Source organism: Mesitornis unicolor, unplaced genomic scaffold, assembly GCF_000695765.1.
Source record: "Mesitornis unicolor isolate BGI_N332 unplaced genomic scaffold, ASM69576v1 scaffold19607, whole genome shotgun sequence".
In the NCBI taxonomy this organism is placed as follows: Eukaryota; Metazoa; Chordata; class Aves; order Mesitornithiformes; family Mesitornithidae; genus Mesitornis; species Mesitornis unicolor.
This window is the reverse complement of record NW_010198684.1, coordinates 40029-61315: the sequence shown is the minus strand read 5'-3', so window position 1 is coordinate 61315 and position 21287 is coordinate 40029. Positions and strand designations below refer to the sequence as shown.

The window sequence follows — 21287 nt, the reverse complement described above, 5'->3', positions numbered from 1 at the left end:
ATAAATATATTAAAATCTTATGAAAGCAAAATATATAAAAAATATACTAACTTGCCAAATAAATAAAAAGCAGCGCTGATCTCCTAACCACAGCCGCTCCATTGTTTACAATGACACAAGGCCAGAGAGAGCAGGGCTGATCTGCTTTGCAGGAGGGAGGAACAAGCCTGATGAGGAGCGGCTGAGGGAACTGGGCTTGTTTCGCCTGGAGAAGAGAAGGCCGAGGGGAGACCTCATCACCACCTCCAACTGCCTCAAGGGAGGTTGTGGAGAGGTGGGTGCTGGGCTCTTCTCCCAGGTGATGGGGGATAGAACAAGGGGAAACGGCACCAAGCTGTGCCAAGGGAGGTTCAGGTTAGAGCTAAGGAGGAAGTTCTTTACTGAGAGGGTCGTCAGAAGCTGGCACAGGCTGCCCAGGGAGGTGGTGGAGTCACCATCCCTGGATGTGTTTAAAGAGCGGGTAGACGAGGTACTTAGGGATATGGTTTAGGGGGTAGACAGGAGCGGTTGGACGTGATGATCTCAGAGGGCTTTTCCAACCGAGCCATTCTGTGATTCTGTGAACTTGGCAGCTGGACTTACCCCGAGGAGGTTTTTGGGCACGTAGCCCTCTTTGTCATTGAGGCGGGCCCACCACCACTCTGTCTCGTTGTCATCCTTGCGCCTCAGGATGGTGATGGCGTCGCCCTCGTGGAAGGAGAGCTCGTCGTTGTTCTGGGCCTCGTAATCCCACAGCGCGTACACCACTCCCTTGTTCATCACCCCCAGCTTCTCCTGCACGCCTGCCAGCAACACAGGGCACAACAGCAGTGATGGCACAGCGTCCTCTGAGCCCCGTGAGGCACCAGTGTGGGCACTGCAGCCCCTTCTTAATCTCTTGTTAATAAAATGTCATTAACACTTTGCAGCACTTCCATGATGAAATGCTTTCAGAAATTTAACTGCATGCCAACACCAAATTCTACAGAGCATTTTAAACCAATTTTGAGCATGAGATTTTTTTTTTCTACTAAATATACAACAGCAACTTTACAATCTTTTACTCAAATGAGGATAAAAAAGTAGTTTACGTTTGAGCAAAGCGGCTTTACAGAACTGCCGTGTGTTTCCCCCAGGCTTTATACACTGACACTTGAAGTGTCTGCAACTCTGCATAGCACTGGGTATATAAAGCCTTAAGAATATCCTCTGCTGGAAGGTAAAATTGTGTCTGCTCCAGCAAGGTGCTTTTCTTGCAGAATCTGTATTAGTAATAACTACGTGCTCTGAGTCAGTCGTGTGGTGTATGTGTTTCTTCATGGGAGCTGCTAGGAGCCCGTGCATCTGGAAGTTTGTCTTGTGCTCTGTCAAGACACCCAACAACTCCCCGTTACCCTCAAAGCCTCCCTGTGGCAGCATTGCCTTGAAACTAAGCCACATTTAACTTTAAACATCTGTGGTGTCAGAAGGAGCCTGTGCAGCCTCTCCAAGCAGAGCAATGAGCAACGCAGTCACGGGACTGTTTTGGTTTTAGCACTTGGAAAGCGCAGGTGTGGGCTGCACCGGCCGGGCTGGGGCCCAAGCAGATGTTTTGTGCAGATCAGAGACACAAAAAGGGATCAGTTTAAGAAAAGCTAAGTAAGTCTGTAAAATAGTGGCCCAGCTTACCGTACAAGAACTGGGAACACTGAATGTAACCCTCCTCCATCTCCTCACACTTGTCTGCAGCCGTTTCGATATCGCTGATGGTAGAAGCAAAAATAGCTGCCCCAGATTCAACCAGCAGTTTGCAGAGATGAACGCTATTGCAAGAGGCAGCACAATGCAAGGGCGTCCTGAAATAAAGCACAGATGAAAAAATAAACCTCCATCAATCCCAGCTATTTTGTCTTGCAAGACAGAGTTTTGGCTGGCTGTTCTGAAAGGAAACTTCCTCGTGATTATCGTTTATGTATGCAGCAGTCAAAACCTGTCACGCAAGCGGAGTAGATCCCAGGATTTACCTGACCCCGGTAAAGCCAAACACTGTCAAAAAGACGTCAGCAGAACGCTGATTTTCATAGCTCACAGAGCTGCTGGGTGGAAAAGGCCATTTTCCGATATGAGGAAATGCGAAAGGTAAAACAGAGGTGAGGGCAAAACAGATCAGCACAGCAAAGCTTCAGCAGTGGCTGCACCGCCTCTGGACTCTGCAAGAACACCAGAACCTGCCGTGGGTTGTGCAGAGATGAAACTTCAACACGTTAACTGCTGGTTTTGTTATTTACAGTTTAATTATTTCAGAATCTGATTAAGAAATGCAACCATGCTACTAAGTAACACCAGAACATCGTATGCCTTACGACTGAAGTGTGCTGGATGAGTTGAACACAGTGTAACCTTGGATTTGAGTTCATCCTCACCCGCGGTGAGGCCTCCTACAGGGGAAGGAAAGTGTTCCCAGAACAGGTCCTGACCACATTCTGAGTACGATACCACAATGGCCTTACTCCCAGCGGCCAAGTGAAAGCTCTTGACACTCACCACCCATCGCTGTCTGCCGCGTTCACATTGACACCGAAATCAAGGAGGAACTTGACGATGTGGTGGTGGCCGGCACAGACTGCGTTGTGGAGAGGGGTGATTCCTTCATCATTGGGCTTACTGGGGTCATCCACCTGTTGAAAACGGGAAATCCATCAGCACCCCCTTTCTTTTCCCAAAATGTGAAGGGGTTGCCGCTGTTTGGACGCTCACCTCGTATATGATCCGCTGCACCAGATCAAACTCTCCCTCCAGAGACGCGTCCAGGAGGAGGGCCAAGGGATTGAACTTCACTCTCAACCCGTGCCCCGTCCGTTCCGAGTTGGGTTTCTTCAGGTTGGTGCGTTTTGTCTGAGAGACGAAGGGTGAAGGCATCGGTTCAGGTTGTGCAGGTATTTCAAACAATTCAGTTACCTTTAAACCAGATTAAGAATCCCACCCTCCTTAAATGGTAACTGGAGCTATGCGTGAGTCTCAGCATAAAAGGTTTGATACCTTACTATGTGTTACTCAGTCATAAAATGGAGCAGCGTGCCAGTGTAATCTAGGAGCTTCTAATTAAAGGTAGTGAGTGCAAGGAATGCAGTGCTGGAGTGAACGCTTTTTGAGCGCCGCAGTCATAACCGCATCTAACGTGAGCTGAACGTGTTTCTGTCAGCACTGCTCGGAGTGGAAAGCCCAAATGTCCATCTACTGAGAAGTTACAGCTTTGCAGTGGGGAACGTGAAGGTATTTCACGTGACATCCCAGCTGGTGGTACCTGCAGAAGCGTTTCTCAAGATCTGAAACACACTGAAATGTGTTTTGAGAATGCTCTGAATCATTCGCATGTGTCCTTGTCACTTGCCAGCAAAAAAACCCCTATTAATTACAGCTTTTATAGAATGCTTCCAGTCTCCAGCACTGTAGGATCTGTTTTCATTTATGCTCCTATTTGGTGTGGCTGTTTCAGTGTGGAAAAATAACCCCTCAGTGTGCGCAGCGGCTGCTGCTGGCGTTTGCTGCTGTCCCGGAGCGCCCTGGCCCTGCGGTGCTCCTGGGACTCGCACACAGCCCCGTGCACGCTGCAGTCGCCTGCAGGGGACGCAGGGTCCCTGCCTCAGTCAACACGTGGAGATGTGCTTACACACCAACGGTGCAGTGAGTCAACAACCAGAACAAGATGCAGTTTTCTCCCTATTTTCAATTCTCCATATGCTGGAGGTTTTGGTGCAGCTGGAGGAGGGACTTTGACAGCAATTCAGATTATGAGACAAGGCTGTCTGTTAGAAAAACATTTCTGGTAGAAGTCAGCTACGCTGCTGCTGGTGTTGGCCCTGCTCATCTGCTGGGAGGGAAGGGAGGGCGCCTCTCCCAAAGCTGTTATTTCAGCTGGTCTGCAAGTTAAGGAGCCTCCCACTGCTGCAGCACAGCCCTGGTTCATACAAACAGTTCTCTCTGTAGGCCCGGGGAAACGTAAAAAGGATTTTGAATGGGACCTCATATCCCAGCAGTAGTTCTAAAACAAGTGTGTTTTAGGACAAAAAGTCCTACAACCTCAAGGACACACTCAACCTCCTGTTGCCCATACATGTATTTTCCTTATTAAATGGCTCCAGTATTAAAGAAACAAATCCATCCGAGTTCTCCTTGGAGACCCCCGCTTTGCTTTTCTGTTACTATCATGAAACTTAAAACCATCTAGTGTAAGTTTACCACCTTGCAGTTACACTTAAAGCTAATTCTCTAGCTCAACAAACTGTCTTTTTGCTGTGTTACTCACAGGAGGGTGAGGAGGAGGAAGAGCAGGGGGCAGAGGAGCTTCATCCTCCACCGGGGAGCTGACGTCGGGCGTGGGGCTGGGCGAGTGCTCGGTGGAAGGGACTATGGCGGGGTTGTTGTTGTTATCTTCAGTGGTCTCTGACGTCTGGTTTGTGGTTTCAGTGCTTATCAGTTCCTCGGTAGCGGGTGAGGGCAATTCGTTATCGTTGGCGTCTGACGAGGGAGGGGGCTCGTCAGGGAGAGGAACCGTGGGCTGCACGGAAATGGGCTCTTCGATGTTGCCGTTGGTGCTAGCGTTGCCGTTATCCACGTCTGCCAAGATGCCTATGAAGTCCTGGGGGTTGCTTGGCTGGTAAAAAGGAGCACTTTCTATCCCCCCAGCGAGGGTATTGAAGCGCTGGTACAACAACTTCTGTATATTTGGTCCGCTCGGGCCTTCCGGCTCGGTGATTGAACTGCGCTTCTTCAGCGGCCTGGGAGCGTTGGCCAGTTTTCTCCTCAGAGCTTCCAGGTCGGCGTCGCTTTGATACCGCAGGGGCGAATGCACGATGGGCGTGAGCTTGGTGGGGCTGAGGGGACGGGGGATGTTCTCCACGTTGCTGTTCTCGCTGGGCGCGGGAGCGTTTTCCAGCTCCTGCTCTTTCTCAGAGGCCTCGGGCTGCGGCTGAGGCTGCGGCTGCGGGGAGGTCTGGGCAGGCAAGGAGCCGTGGAGGAACGGCAGCGGGGAGGGAGACGTCGAGCCAGATTGCAACACCGGCTTTCCATAAACTGGGGAAGAGAGATGGAGGACAGGGAAGAAATGGGCTCAGATCACATAAAAAACGTCTGCAAACAAACTGTGTACATTTCTGTTGCTGCTTGTTTGACACCGATACAGAAAGAAAACAAAAATTATATTGGAACCTATCAAAGCAGAAATAAATACCTGCTGGTGATGCTCCTTACAATAAGCTACAAGTGACACCTGGAAGGGTTTTCCTCTTTCATGAGGAAAGAGAAGAGGAAAAGAAAGAGAAAAGAGAAAAGAAAGAGAAGAGGAGCAAAGCTCTCCTCCCTGTTTCTGAAAGTACTGGCAGGTATCTGACTGCATTGTTCTACTTGCATTTTGTGTTAAACAAATGGTAATTGTCCATTTATTTAGCACACCCAAAATAAATGGGATCATTTTTCTGCTGTGCTGCATACATAAAAGTATCTTTTCTCACAGATTTAGACAAGTTTTTCAAACTGATACAGAGAGTAAACCAAGCCCAATAAGTAGATCTTAACAGTCTATTTCAAAGGGACAAAATAAAGCAAAATATACTCTACCTGCTTTTACGGACTTATTTAAGGTATTGTACACGGCTTGTTGGTAGTTCTTTGGCGGCGTGGCTTGCTGAAGGTACATGGAGTAGATGGAGCTGGAGTTCACCGTCTGCGGCCCTTTCCGGGGAGACTGAGGCCTGGATCCCTTATCAGCCAGGAAGGGTCTGATGGCCACGGTGAGGGGCAGCTCGGGTCTGCCATCACCCCCAGGAAACAGCGGGGGCCCGGTGGGCTGGTACGTGGGGCTGGGGGGAACGGAGATCCGCTGCTGGATCTGCTGCGAGGAGCTGGGCTGGTGGGCGCTGCTGGGCGGGGGCAGCGGCACGGGCCTTGGCCGGTTTGGGACGCTGGTGCCGGGCCGGGGCAGGCTCCCGTCCTTCCTCCTCTCCAGGGAGTTTGTGGAGCCCGTTCCCAAGGGAACTGGGCTGGGATAGGTCCCATAGTTCTGAGGCAACTGCTTGCTTACACCCGGGATTGTTGGTGGCACCTTCCCCAGGTCAAGACCCTGTAAAAGAACAATAAAAACATACATACCGTTTAATGAAATAAAATACTTGTGAGCAGGGATATTCCTCATTCAACAAAACACACCGGTAATCTTGTGTGACAGCAAAGGAGTCAACACAACCAACCCGTGCTCCTTCATCACTAGGTGTGATCATACCTCAGCTCACCACAGTTCACTCCTCGTACGACAGAGGCATCTTCAGCCACAACACATCAACACGAATCCCAAGCTATTTGCATGCTTCCAAAGCCTGAATAACTTGTTCTAGGTTCAGGATCTCAGTATCGAGTTGATAATGTGTTTGATAACGTAAGAGTGTGATAACAGAGCTTATCAAAACTATTTAAAGAAGAGGTCCTTACTGTTTAAACATCACACAAACATAAAGCACTACAACAGCAGTGCAGAGACACCACCAGGGGACTCGCTCCAGGATGAACTGAACGACTTCTTTTGTGAGATTTTTGTGAGAAAAAGAGTGCACTGAAAAAGTGATGATCTACACCAGGGAAATGAGTAACAGAGATCTGAATATGAAACATGGGAAGGTGGGGGAAAAGATCAGGAGAAGCAGAGGCAGACAGAAGGGGAGACCAGATAGGTAAAAGGACAGGAAGGAACAGAAACTACTGAAGTCGGGAAAAACAAATTGTAATGTGACAAGAAGAGAGGAGCAGCAGGGATACAAAGGTAATTTGCTTTGTGCTCTTTTAAATAATCATCAGCAGGGAAGCTGACTGTGTGTGTGACTCAGCTATGGAGCCCAAGGGCCATAATCTCAGCAAAGCAGATCGATAAATGTATGGCAGACCAAACCCACCAGCTTGTCAGTGCTTCCCAGCGCGGAGCTCGGCAGGGGCTGGCTGGAGATGGTGCCTTGCTTTAAAGCGGTGTCCATGCTCGATTCTTTCCAGTCTGGGTTGGAGATCTGAGGGGGCTTCACCACCGGCGTCGAGCTCTGTTTAAGTATTGGCCAACTTCCATCGTTAGCTTGAAAACAGACACAAACACTATTTAGGATAATCCACAGCACCACTGTACACAAGCAAAGCACCAAGTGAAATGGATTGCAACAATGAGAAATCACTACTGATGTTTGACTCAGGAATCAATACTGAAAGCCATCACTGCACACAATTTGCTGTTCATTACCCTTGGACACTCAAGTCCTATTGAAATTTTCTATAGAAAAAACAGATGGTTAAAATTCCAGTTTGAGCGTTGCATATTCTACCATTAAAAGGCAAACAAGTTCAGAACAAAAATCCTTATAGGAACACTTCATCAACTTACTTCTCTTGGTACTCTCCAGAGGCACCATTAAATTATGCTAAATGCTAAGTCTACATAAGCTCTGAGTGGACTTACTCCAAATTTAAGCCTCAGTTACTGGATTCATTCACTCACAACAGGAGTAAAAACTCATTTCAATGGGCTGGGACAGAAGCCACATCCCTGTGCTGGAAGTGGCCGCTAACTCACCTTTGGTTTGCCTCAGCACTCACCTGACTAGAATTAAATTTCTGAGGCAGTTTCTAAAGAAATTTATCACGTCAGCCGCCAACTTCAACTCCCAGTGTCAAGACACAACTCATGGGCTTTTATGTTCATGGTGTGCAGATCATGCACAGCTCCACACAGACTGTAGCAACAAACCCTTCCTGCAGTCCTAGATGCACCCGTACGTTACTTTATTGACTGTGTGCGACCACTGAGTTTCTGATCCCTGAGTAAGCAGAGAGCTCAAGCAGCCTGACCATGAGATCCGTTCTGTAGTAACTGGATGGATCCCGTGGTAGATCCTAAGGCTCCGATTTGCCTTTAAAAGATTCAGACTTCAAGTTTTTCTAAGGCGATCAGAGATCATTGCCTCCAATTACCTTAGTGAAGCACTTAGTAGAATAATAATAAAAGAAGATATGTAATAAATAGCTAACTTTACTAGAGGATAACAACTAAAACAGGGGGGTGGAGTGGGGTGTGTACAGATTTACTGAGATTTCTGGACCCCACAGTAAGAGCACCACATGAGAATCGGGTATTTATAGGCAGTATTTCCCACTCGGTTTCATTTTTAAGCCCCCAGAAGCAGAAGCTGTTTCCAGCATTCTTGGCCATGCTCTGCCCAGCACAGCGGCCAGGCTAAAAATGAGCCACACAGAAATACTCTGATTCCAGTGAATGTAACATCACCACTCTGCTGTCTGTCCATGAGCCTCATCCTCTTTACCAAGTCCCTTTCCTTCCCCAGGGAAATGACAGCCTGAAGATTCCTTGACAATTGCCAATATTTTTACTGTATGAGTGCAAATTCACTGTATTAACTTATATTTATAGGCTTGTTAAAATCACATCACTTTGAGCAAAACTGCCCAGCACAGCGGCCAGGCTAAAAATGAGCCACACAGAAATACTCTGATTCCAGTGAATGTAACATCACCACTCTGCTGTCTGTCCATGAGCCTCATCCTCTTTACTGAGTGTCCCTTTCCTTCCCCAGGGAAATGACAGCCTGAAGATTCCTTGACGATTGCCAATATTTTCACTGTATGAGTGCAAATTCACTGTATTAACTTACAAACATATTTATAGGCTTGTTAAAATCACATCACTGAGCAAAAAATAAGAAGTTACACCTCTGCATTTAAGCCACCATACTAATTATTTTTTAATTATAAGCGCAGAGCATTCCTTAACATTACCCACTGTATTGTATTAAACTTTCAAATTCAGATCAAGCGTGTGTGAATTCCAGTAGATAACTTTGGAGCAGGAGTATTTTAGTGGTTGGTCATTTCAGCAGGGTTAACACTGAGAATCTGGTGGTCCAGAATCACTTTTCACACTTGCAGACTGCCAGGACTGAAGTGCTGAGGCCACAGTTTAGTACTGGACACAGCCCATAACTGGGCATGTCGGGTTTTTTGCTTGTTATTGCTTTTAATCATGCGGTTATCAAGAGTAAGCCCAAAAAGATGTCAGTCTAAACACTGTGACCCTAAATAATGGCAAATGTCAGTATGCACTGAATTAACAGTTACTGCACACAATACACAGGATGTAAGGTTATGGTTCAGTAAACTTTTGAAGATCACAGGAAACATGAAAGCATCTTTAGCTGTAAGATTAAGAAAAGCACTATTAAAAAAGCACTTACAGTAACAACAGCACAAATCCCCTAAAATTTAGTTATCTTACCTGCAAATACAAGCCCACACTCTTCTATCAGAGAGACAGTCAGACAAAACCTTTTAGTAATCCTGTGAGTTCTAAATGAGCGTGTTCATCCCCAAATTCTGAGCTAACAGACTGGAAGTAAATCCCAACTCTCTCTCTTCATTCCTAACTTCTCTCTTTCATTCTGCTTACACGAACACCAGAACGTAGCCGTTCCCACCTCCCCGTCCTTCATCCTACAGCCCTGCCCTCACCTAAGCTGAGCCTCAGGCACTTCCCTGCAGCGTACGGGGCCGAAGGCTGCGTGACGGGCGCTGAGAGGAGGCAGCCAAGCAGCGTCTGCCTTCTGCTGTCCTTAGAGGGACTCAGCAGGTCCCAGACCTCTTCCCATCTGATGGCAGTGCCCTTTGGACAAGCCCTCACTGGTTCCTCTCTCGGCTTCAGCTCCTCCTCCAAATGTGCCTCGTCTGCCCCTGTCACACTCCCCGACAGCCGGTGCAGTTCAGCTCCCACCAGCCCATGCTGCAGTTACAGAAATAAGACAGTGACATACGGACACAGTTTTATACCTAAAAACTTCTGTAGATCTGGATCTGGGGAACTCACTACAGCAACCCAAATATAACTTTTGTGTCCTATGGAGGTCAGCAAGATTCCTGCTATCGACTTGGACAGAGCGAGCTTCATCCCAGCTCTGGGGCCAGTGCAACGTGGAAACTCAGCATTTCCCAGAGTAGCTCAAACTAAACCTGTGTGTTTATCTGTCTAATCTGAGAGATGTGCTTTGGTGATCACCGTGAATTTTCTAATCACTATTAGAAAATACACTTCCTAATTCTAGTTCTTTTCTAATAACTGTTAGAAAACGTCAAGGTTTTTCAGTGAAGAAAACTCATCCCTAGAACACCACGCCAGTGCTCCAGGGGTGAACTTGCTGCAAATCTCTTTCCTTCAGAGATGAAAAGCAACTTCTCAACAATTTTACATTTCAACAGCATCTTCTGCAGGCCAGACCACCACCCAAGCGCTAAAGATGCTGTTTAATATGATCTGTGTGCAAGAGCTCAGATGACCATATTAAAAGCTGAGTTCTCAGCGAGGCAGAGAGCTGCTCGGGACTCACAGTGCTGGGTGTCAAAGAGAGGAGGTGCCAGGCGGATGACACTGGGAACAGCAGCCTGAAGAGAAGTGGGAGGTGACAGAATAGGATCCGCTATTGTGTCTAAATCTGAGACCTTCCAGGTGTCTGGAGACTTTTTCACACACCCACAGTCTGTCTCTACCGGACACACCGAGTCACACAGAAAAAGAAAGAAAAAAAAGGGGTGGAGAAATTATGACAATGACAATGGAGAAACCAGAACAGGAACACTCAGAGCATGAGAACTAAAAGCATGACAGTTGACAAAAATGTCCATTTATTTTCTTCCTGGGAGCATATAAACTTACATAAATCTGTATTATAGCACTTTCTTGAAGTCATTCAGAGCAATAAACACAGAGTCAGGTCTAAGTTAGAATAATTACTTTTATAAAATAAAAACGTTATCATTCAGAGATCTTGTAACCTGCTGAGGTAGGTCTAGAAGTGGGCTTGTCTATCTTCTGAGGCTGGTATTTACAAACCAGGGAATTATTTTAGATTGGTGAACTTAAAAGTTCTGAACCATCCTTTCCCTTTGCTCCAGTGGTCACTGCCTGTGTTTTTGATATCCCTCCTGGGAGACCCAGTAAACCAAGCCCTGAGGTCAGACTCCTTGGATTGTGCATTTTTATTTGTATCATGCACTTTTTCCTAGCTAAACATTTCTTATGAATTCTGATTTTGCCAAGATGGGAGCAGAGAGGTGAGCTTTGCCAGAATGGGAATTTAGGGGACAAATGTCATGGCCTGCTTCCTTCAGTCTCCACTGTAAATTAAGTAACAACTCTATTTTATAAAGTAGATGGAGTTATTAATTATGGGAGCCAATTCTGGACATCAAGCTCCGGGAGCACTCTGGAGGGGCAGCTCCTTCACTAATGAAGGGAGAAACAAGTGAACAGCATCAATGCTGAGGTTACTGCATTTCAGAAATGCTTCAAGCACCACAAATTCTCTCTCTCAGTCAGAGCAAAAAACCTCCCATGGTTTTATTCTATTTTCCATTCAGTCTCCTTCTGAGCAGTAATATTACTTTCACTTGTTCTCTTTGTTTTACTTGACAAAAAGCACCATGCTGCAAACGGCTGTTTATAATGCAGCTTGCCACCAAGTTGATTTCATGATTGTATTCAAACGAATTGGAAAGCCATTGAAGACAGAATCTGTGAAGGAACCTGTGCTCCTTTTAGCGCTGCAGCAGCTTGTCCAAGTTCAAAAAAACCACTCAGTCTCCTAAGAAAAATTCATGGAAAGAGGCAAGAACACCTCATATCAAATGAGTAACGTCCAGTTCCCAGAACAGCATCAAGACATCCAGAACTTGCCTCTCCCACTACAGAGAGCGCACCAGCACTGGGTCTCCTAAGATCATTCCTTTTCTTGACTCCTCCTTTCCAAACCGTGTGAATTAATAACACCAGATGTAAGCGCTTACCGGATTTTGATCGGCCGTGCGTTGAGCTAGAAGCAATGGTGAGGGACTGTGGTTTCACTGGGTCCACTGGCACAGCGTAAGTGCCCGCACTGGGAACCTGGATGTAAGGTCCGACCGCTGCCACCCTTCCCGAGGCGCTCAGGGACGACTGCGGCGAGGACGTCCCGTTAATGCGGTTCAACTGCAAAGTCAGACAAACGGAAACGTGAAATTCCATTTAACAGAGGCATTTCTGCACAAACAGGAGCTCTACATTTCATGATCTACAACCATGCACTGTAGCTAAAACACTTTAATTGAAGTTACCATATTCCATGCTTCTACAGAAGGAAAAAAAGTAGAAAGTACAAATTTTATTCCCTAAAATTAACATTGCAAAATTTAAAATTTCCCAGCCACAGCACGTAACTTTCTTGTAGAAACCTTTCTCTGTGTAAGGTCATTGTGCCTTTCTCAGGCAAATGGGGTAAAACAAGTTCTGAAATGATCAAATATTTCTGTGGTATTTGGCAACATTGATGGTATCAATCCTTCCATCTAGGAACACATACGGGAATCCCAAATTGATCCCTCTGTCCTTAACACAAACCGTCTATCATGCACCTGATTTATTGTCAAAGTTCCACACAACTATCAAGACTAGCATTTATTTTTCTACCAATTTTCCATACTGGAAGGTAAATATTTTAGAAAACCCACACTCTTTATGCTCTCATGCTTTGAAACACAGCCCACAATCACACTTCCCTTCCTAGAAACATAAACTATGATAATTTTTAATATAATATGGTCTGTGCCATAAAGAAAACTAAAGGAAACACATTCTGTTTAACAGTTTTCCGCTATCTATGGAAAACCTTAAATTAGTTTTCAGAAGCCTGCTACTTTTCAAATAGGTTTTTAGATGTAGCTGCATTACTCAGCTGGGAAAAAGTGAGACTAGGTGGTTTTTACAGGCTCTTGATAAACTAAAGCGGGGCCCTTTTAACAGTTTATCTTACAGGAATGTTTTCTTTTTGACGTGCCTCAACTTTTTTCTTGTACAGCCGCTCGCGCAGCTCGTTGATGCGCTTGTCCATCATAGCCACCTCCATGTTGCGCTTGTTTAACAGCTCCTTCTGCTGCTGCAGCTTGGAGTTCTGCTCCTGGTTCAGCCTGTTACGAATCTGCAAAAACCAAAAAGAGCCAAACCAGGCACTTGTTATAGGACAGTCACTTCATTTCGCGTGTTGTCGAGCTGGTTTTTAATACCGTGTTAAATAACTCAGAGCGACTTGGATTGGCTAGGTTCTGATGTCTCTAGTTATATCAGAATATATTATTTACATTCTGATGTCTCTAATGTTGTATTAGAATAATTCTAATGTGCTGCTTCCACACAGGCTGTCAAATCAGCATCTGCAACCATGAATAACTTAAAAAACTCCCAGTGAAACAACGGCCTAATAAACCAGTGGGTATCTCTTAACTACACATAGACTGCAGCCCACTTACAGCAAACGGGTTGAAGGACTGGGCATAAAAGACATTTCAAAACTGAACTCCACCATGAAAAATTAAGTCATAGAAATTTTTTGTTAAAAATTATGTTTAAGCACCAAGACAGTTTGAGCACCACGAGAACCAAGGGATATAAAACCTGTAACAGAAAGGACTGATTCTGCTCCCAGTTCCAAGCTGCTGATGTCAGGAAGGGAGCTGGGAACTGAACTGCAGGCACAGGGACTGGGCAGGGATTTTCTTCTCTCCACGGGGATTAAAGCAAAACCTCCCCAGCAGATGAGGGGAGGGATTACCTTCACGGGTCAAACCAACCATGCAGTCCTGAGAATTACTTCTCCTACTTTCCCACTGGCGTTTTTTGTACCTTCAATAACTCCGACAGCACCACCTCAGTGTTCCAATTTAATGTTACGCGCGAAAGAAACCTGAGGCACATTTGAGTCTTAATAAACGTGTCTGGAATCATTGGGAAGCACAAGAGAAACGTGGATTTATTGAGCCTCTTTGTACTTAGAAATACTCACAAGGTAGATATGCCTTGCATGAATGGGGAAAGGGGGAAAAAAGGAAAAAAGGACCCTGCCTCCTAATTCGTGAAAACACGTGATGGGTTCATTTGCATGTTGTATTTACTCACGTAAAGAAATGAGTGAGACTAACTTTGGAATTTAAATTAACTTTGAAATACTAAGTATATATGAGAGCTGTTGCCTGGATCACAATAAAGTAAATTTAAAAAGCCCTCAAATCCTGATACATCAGCACATGATTAATATTCCGTAACTTTTAAACATAAAAACTGCACCAAATTTCCATGTAAATGGAACATTTAATTACTAACAATGTGAGAAGTACACTTTAGATACAAGTCTTTTGGAGGATGATGATGATAGCGATACAGGGAACGTGTGTGACTACACTGCACCCACAGTGCTCCGTATAGTGCAGGGAATACAGTGCAGCTTATGTTTCTGATGATTCTGTTAAAATACGTTCTTTAATTCTTACGTATTTTGTTCATTAACACCAGACACTATAGCTAAATTTTCACAATATATTTTAAATCTACTTTTATTCCCTGGCCAGTCATGTCTCCAAGTTAAGATGAATTTAAGTGAGCTTGCTATACCCAGAAAGTACCAAAATGAATTCATTTTTTTAAAGGATTAAAACAAATACTAGATTATGTCAACATTCAGTATGTCACTGTTAGGGTCTGTGAAATGCCCTTCAGAACAACTGCACACTTTGTATCACTCTGTGTACGAGCAACAACAAAAACAGGTTAGAAAGCTGCTGAAATTGTGTTTTAAAGAGGGCTTTAGGCTAACTCCAACCTCACACATCAGCAGCATTCCAACACACCAGGAGATGTCCCAGAACCAAATGGCCACCTGTAAGAGCTGTAATACAGCTTTGTAATATATACAGGTAGCATCCAAACAGCACCTCCATCGCTCACCTGTAGCTCTTGGTACAACTTTTTCAATTCCACTGCCGCAGGCCCCGTCATTTGCCCGTTGTACGACTGAAACCCATTCAGTTTCCCCTTCCTCAAATCCTCCAGCTGCTGGGTGAGCTGATCCACTTTTAACACCGCCGCCTGTAGCTCCTGCTGCTTCTCCTGGAACATGGCACTTATGTGCTCAATTTCAGTTGCTAAAGTTAACAAGATTAAAATAACAAAAAAGAAAATTAAGTAAAGCAGAAGTAGTTAACTTTTTAATTTTAAAATTGTTGATAAATACACTGGTTTTAAATCTGGTATGGGCATGCACATATAAAATATTTGTGTGTTGGGAATGTGCTATCAGTCCTAGCATTTCCTAATAGTTATAGAACAGACTTACTCTGACTTTATGCCTGACTGTATAAAACAAACAAAAGGCTGTGCCATACACAGATTTCAGAGAAACACAGCACCTTCTGTAAGACAAAACCCACCCTCTCTGAAATCCTGCTAGATTGACTAGAAATACAGCACCAGTTGCTAGTCACGCAGCGGACTGCAAATTAAATTAAATGAATTACTCAAAATACATACACAGATTGCCGTTCATGATCTTGCTGTAGTCCACTTGGCCCCTCATGGCACGGATTTTTTTCAGCTTCGTCTCCTGGGTTTCGACGCGTTCCTTCAGTTTTTGCAGCTTTTCGCTCTCAGACACAGACTGCTGCTGGCGGCGCTCCTGCTGCTTCAGGTAACGCAAGCGCTGCTCCTGACAAAGGGAGGTTTCAGACAAGAGGTACCCCTTACCCATTGGTTTAACAAAATTTACCTTAGAAAATCCCATCACTACGATCAGTGAGGTTTTTTACTTCCAGAAAAAGTTGCAGCTAGTTAAAATATGTATCAAGCCTCCTTGAAAACCCTCGTAACGTTAATTTAACAGAACTGGTTTAGAGCAGAGATTCAAAATATCCATGAAACTTCTGCTTGCGTGTGTAGAAGGAAACGTGTGTTTACTACGACGTGTGTACGGTTATTACCTTAGCCACCAACATCTGCTGTTGGTTTTCGATCTGCTGCTGCTGTCGCGCAGCCATATCTTGCAGTTCAGAAAGGGTGAGCTCCACGCGGGGATTCCCAACCTGCAGAACACAAAACATCACATTTCTGCATATTAAATTTTCTGACAACAGAAGCCAAATCCTCCCCAGGCCTCAGAGGAGAAATAACGATGGGCATCCGGGAAAGAACAAGGAATCTCGGAGTAGAAAGGAAGGACCAGGAGCAGGAAAAGCAAGAAATAAGAGGCTATTACTGAGCAAACTTTGAAGGAAAAGATATTAGCAGGGCTACATCACTCCTCCTGCATTTCAAAACTAACAAATCATTTAGAAAATCAGAGTAGAAAGGCAATTACTGAAAATTATTTAAAATGTATATAATGCTGTGACAACGTGTGAGACCAAATATTCTGTTTTTAAAATGAAAGTATTGTTTCAGTATATGCATAGTTATACAAATAAATATAACTTAAATCTGTACATTAAATCACTTCCATTTAACCACATTTTTTACTACGCAATTACAAGAAAGAGAGTGCTGTGTCACACGGTAAATCCAGAGGCTGACACTCATCAAATACCTGCTTTGCTACTCAAAACTGCAGAATTCAGTTCAACCACAACTTCAGCCTTTGCACAGAAAGAGAACAGCAGCCTCTGAAAAACTACGCAGGAAAACGGCAAAGCACAGAAAAGCCCAACATCTGCCTGCAGGTACTGACTGCACCGGGGAGGAGCGGGATCACTGCACTGCAATAATGCAGGACACAGCGCAGCGCTTTCACCAGGCTACAGGAGCACACGCTCAGTAGATCCAATTCAAATGACATTGCTTCCTACCCCAAATGTAGTCACTACTGCTGACAAAGAAGAGAATTAAATGGTTTGAGAAATAAATGATCTATTGATAAATAAAGCTCTGTTTCACATAAACGTTACCAAGCGGTCTAAAGATGTGGAGCACTTTTAAAGTTGCTGCACCTCACACACGCGATACAGACACGTCGGACTACAGTTTCTAGAGGAAGTTACTGTTCCTCTTTGAACAGTTCCTACTGAATAAACTATGGAGGAAAATCACAATTCTTACTGGATACTACAACCAGAACTCCTCTTCCTAGTCAACAAGAAATTAGAAATATTTATAGGTGAGAAGTAATTAAAAAAACTATGTATTTACTTACAGTTATAGCTATTCAGAATAGTGGAACTACAACAAAAGGTCAAATCCACTGAAAAGACTAATCTTCTGAATCAGCACTTTGTTAGTGAACAAATTCAATTAATTAAAATTTAAAAAAAAAAAAGATTTAACTTAGTAGCGTGTGCTTTTTTTATTAGGACAAGAGTCCTGCACAACATTCTTTAAAGTCAAATAACGTCAACACACTTGTGGCCACCAGCTAATAAATCAAAGAGAGATATTTTATCATCCATTACAGACTGGAAGGCATTAAGAAAGCGAGGAACTGCCAACCACAGCCCAGAAGTGCCCACCTGGGACAAGATAATAACACCGAAAAACACAGAGGCTGCTCCCAGAAGAGGTCCAGGCTCTGCCTTCCCTTGGCTCAGCTCCTGCCAGAGAACCCCAAGCCCCTGCATCACTGATATTAACAGTAAAAAAGGCGTGGGGAGGTGAATTTAGAGTGTTTTCTCAATGCACATTTGCTCTGTTTTAAAAATACACGATTTGGATCAGACTACGCAAAGTCTTCCCAAAGTCTTCCTCGCTCCTGCCTGGATGATCACTTTAAATCTACAATACTGACAGCTCGCTCTACTCCCAGCTGTAATGTTCAGTGTAACACTGTCCAAGAAATAGAGAGAAGTTTTATTCTGCCAAGAAGCCTTTATAAAAATATATCCAAAAGTATCTGCAGAGGCGTCCTGCGTATTTCAAGGTAGAAAAGCTGTTCCACTCGGTGAAAATTACACATTTTCTAAACGCAGAATGTAACCTGGAATACACGACGGCAATGAGAAACTGGTTTGTAGTAGCACCAGAAACAAAAAACCCAGTTTAACCCAAAAGCTTAGAATTTATATTACTTTAAATAAGCAAATCTGAAAGCCTCTATTTCCTGGAAAAAAGTATGGCATTATTTTGTATTATGTAAAATATAGACGATTAATGACAAGATGAATGCAAATGTCAGCTTCTCCTTGAAGAGGCTGTTAACTGCTGTAAAATGTTCCACTCGGAAAGTGTAATGTCCAAACCCCTTTCATACATGGGAAAAAGGGATAATTAACCATTCAAATATCAACGCTCTACGAGAAATCTCCTCATGTCTACCTCACAGCTTTCCACTGAGTGTCCCTTGCACTTCAAGTAACTACACTGCACTTAGGGAAGAGAAAAGGCAGCTGAGGAAATGAAGTTGTAAACCTGTAGCTTCACTCGCAGTTTGTTCTTTCTCTTCCACATGGCAAAGGCAGCAAACAGACCACGCGGAAATCCTCTTTGATGGCAAATGAGTTATTTTCAGATGGACTGCTGCTGATTTTGGTCTCCAAAAGAGGACAGAATCATTGTCGAAACAGCATGAGAAACACTGAATCCTTCTCTTGCCGAGATCCAGTTGAAACAATCTGCTGGGAGCATCTCCTGTTTGTTGAGTCTGCTGCCAGGAATCTCTGTGCGCAAAAACTGCCTGGGTCCCTCCTCAGAAGCCCAGGTTACGCCAGGCCAAGGCAGCGCTGCATCTCCTCAGCTCTTTAATGAGGTTGGTGGTTTCCTGGATTCTTCATTTCATGCTGTCCATCCTGGTTATTACCCGGTTATTTCACCCCAAAATCCCTCACCAACAAACAGGAGCCCATCCCATCCAAGGTCCAAGCCTCCTCCTCCTCCTGCAGCAGGGAGCCAGTGCCACCCCTCCAGCCCTGCCCGCCAGCGCAGGGACCAAGAAGCCACCACAAATCTCCGCTCCTCCAGATTCCAGGGGTTCATGTGCTCCGTGGTGATACATCAAAGCTGACGTTTTGCTGAACTGCACATTTCTCTTCATTGATTCACAGCAGCATTTACACAGAGAGGAGCTCCAAAATAAAATGCCAGCAAGCAAACACTGCATTATTGGGCACTAAGGAAGTGTTACCTATGGCTCATACAGACAAGGGTACTTGACACCCACGTTCCCTCATTTCTTAATATTGACGAGTATCTTTAAAAAACTGCATTTATTTTGTTTAGCACGCACTTTAAAAGGTCACGATGAGAGACGGCATTTGTAATGAACTGGAGTTTCAGCCTCTGACATTTCCTCCTACTACAAGCTAATATTTTACCATTTGATGATTAATATTTTTGAGACGGGTGAGATGAATGGTACAGGAGTAATTAAATAGTCTGAGAACCAGTTTGTAAGCAGCCTCAAAACAAGTCATACCGTAGGCATTTAATTAAGGAAAGGATCCTCCTTTAATATTTCTTTCCACACATCAGTCTTGTCACTCTAATAATTCCTTTTCTTATTCCTCCTTCCCTGCTTTCTGCCCTCACACTGTGCTGTTGTGGCTCTCACCACAAACTCCTCAGCCCATGCGCTTCTGAGCTCTTATGAAATGGTTTACGCTCACCGTGACCCTCAACAGTACATGAAAAATTGCACCTGAACTCAAAGCATCTCTCTGGCAAGCAGAGGGTACTGCAGTCAAGATGTGGAAGCAATAAGGGCAGACTCCAGTGGTTTTTTGCCTTTACTCCCACCAGAAAACTCTTTTAAGAGGAACCTAATTATGTCGATATTAAAAGAAAAAACCCAGGAGACTGACCTTTTGAAACAGATTATTTTTAAAAAGATGGTAGTTAGGATGTGCTTTGATTTTACACATTTCTTTGCCTCCGTGTCTAAGCCATGAAGATATTTCTCCTTGATCATTTTCTAAGCTTGCACTAGCACGAACAGAAAGTTAGTTTGAAAATAAGAATGGAGCATAGACCAACTCCACACCTGAGACTGCTAGGACTTCAGAAATAAGTGCTTTAAAGGAAACCAACAAATACTGAGCACCTTTACAGGCCACTGCAACGAGTGGCCATCTCACGTTTAGGCTCAGCAGCACCAAATGGCTGGTGTAAAGCACAACACAAACAATTAATTGACAAAGAAAAGAATTTGCCAATCATTTCCTGCACGCTATCTCAGATCTTTTTCTTGGTTTGCAAGAGCCACCAGGTCATTAAGCTCCTTTACCCACTCCCACACCTCTCACCAGTTTCCAATGCCCCGCACTGGGAAGCGCAGGTTTGAGCACCTGAGGTTTCCCAAAACCGGCCACCACCTTCTCTGTGCATCCCTGTGCCATGAATCATGGACAGGGACCTCTGCCACATCACCTCCAGTCTCTTCCCATTGCTCACCTCCATCCTTACTCCCTCATTTACCACTTCTCTGTCAGCGCTGTGGTCCACCCTTCTCTTGTCACCATCAGAGACAAGTCTGAGTTAAACCACCACCCGCCGAGGTCCAGCACCGCCCAGATAAAGTGTAGTGAAGGTAATGCCGTGTGTATCCCACCCGCGTCGTTACTCTGAAATTGTAGTGTAGATAAGGACCATTTAGGCCAAATGGCCTTTTTAGCTAATAAAAAAAGCCATCTGAAGCCCTCCATATCATCCCCTCCCAAAAACACTTGTGATGGTAAAGGTAACCATGTTCTCAGCCAGAATAAATGGGAAAACAAACACTCTTTATCAAGGCTGGGACACCACAAGCGTATCAAAGGCCAGAGATAGTGGGGTGGGGAACACACACACCCCACACAAATCAAACCCCAGCCCTCCCCAAAAACCACAGACCAAGAACAGGATCAGCAGTGAATGAGGGACAGAAACTGCAGCAGAGAGCGAATCCCAAGCAGCAGCAACTCTGGGCTCGTGAGTTAAAGGATTTACTCCCGTGTTGGGTTCATTAATGAGGCACACAACTCTGCCAGGGCAAAAAGAAACCCTCATCTTCACCAGGCGCACGGGGAGGCCAGCAGAGGCCACAGAGGTACAGTAAGTCACTCCTGAGATGCCTTAAAATGCCTGCATAGAAATGCAAAGTAAATACTCTGGTTTCACTGAACACACTGAAAGACTCAGTTTTCTTTAATCTACAGCAGTTTTCAGTTGCTGTTCCTTCCTTAGGGTAAATAAGGGACTATAAAAACTTACCTCTGGATTAGGACTTTACCTCTGTAGAGCTGTGAAATCCCAGAAATCTATAGAGCTAGGTGAGAAACAGAACTGACAGCTCCGGGACTGGATACATGAGTGTGTGAACAAAGGAAGTGAAGTGTATCACATAATTGCACCTTTTCCCAGGACGAAGCAGCCTGACAACCATCAAATGAACAGGAACGGGTCAGGACACTCTGCAGCCAGGGAATTCCAGACTGGGACCAGGGCTCTGACTGCGCCCAGCACCCCCAAAGTGGGAGCTCTC

General features: G+C 44.8%; 1 protein-coding gene across 1 annotated transcript in view; it reads right to left on the bottom strand.

The window, feature by feature from the left end:
• Positions 1-582: 582 nt before the first annotated feature.
• PPP1R13B (protein phosphatase 1, regulatory subunit 13B) overlaps positions 583-21287 on the bottom strand; it is a gene marked incomplete at its 3' end in the record, with an annotated part of 38220 nt that continues 17515 nt past the window's right edge. Inside the window, exons 4-16 of the mRNA XM_010189224.1 lie at positions 15829-15930; positions 15383-15557; positions 14801-14997; positions 12837-13001; positions 11836-12016; positions 10380-10535; positions 6900-7069; positions 5575-6076; positions 4265-5031; positions 2716-2853; positions 2503-2636; positions 1648-1814; positions 583-782 (exon numbers count right to left, since the gene is read on the bottom strand). Of these exons, the coding sequence (XP_010187526.1) occupies positions 583-782; positions 1648-1814; positions 2503-2636; positions 2716-2853; positions 4265-5031; positions 5575-6076; positions 6900-7069; positions 10380-10535; positions 11836-12016; positions 12837-13001; positions 14801-14997; positions 15383-15557; positions 15829-15930 (3054 nt within the window). The remainder of the gene's footprint in view (positions 783-1647; positions 1815-2502; positions 2637-2715; positions 2854-4264; positions 5032-5574; positions 6077-6899; positions 7070-10379; positions 10536-11835; positions 12017-12836; positions 13002-14800; positions 14998-15382; positions 15558-15828; positions 15931-21287) is intronic.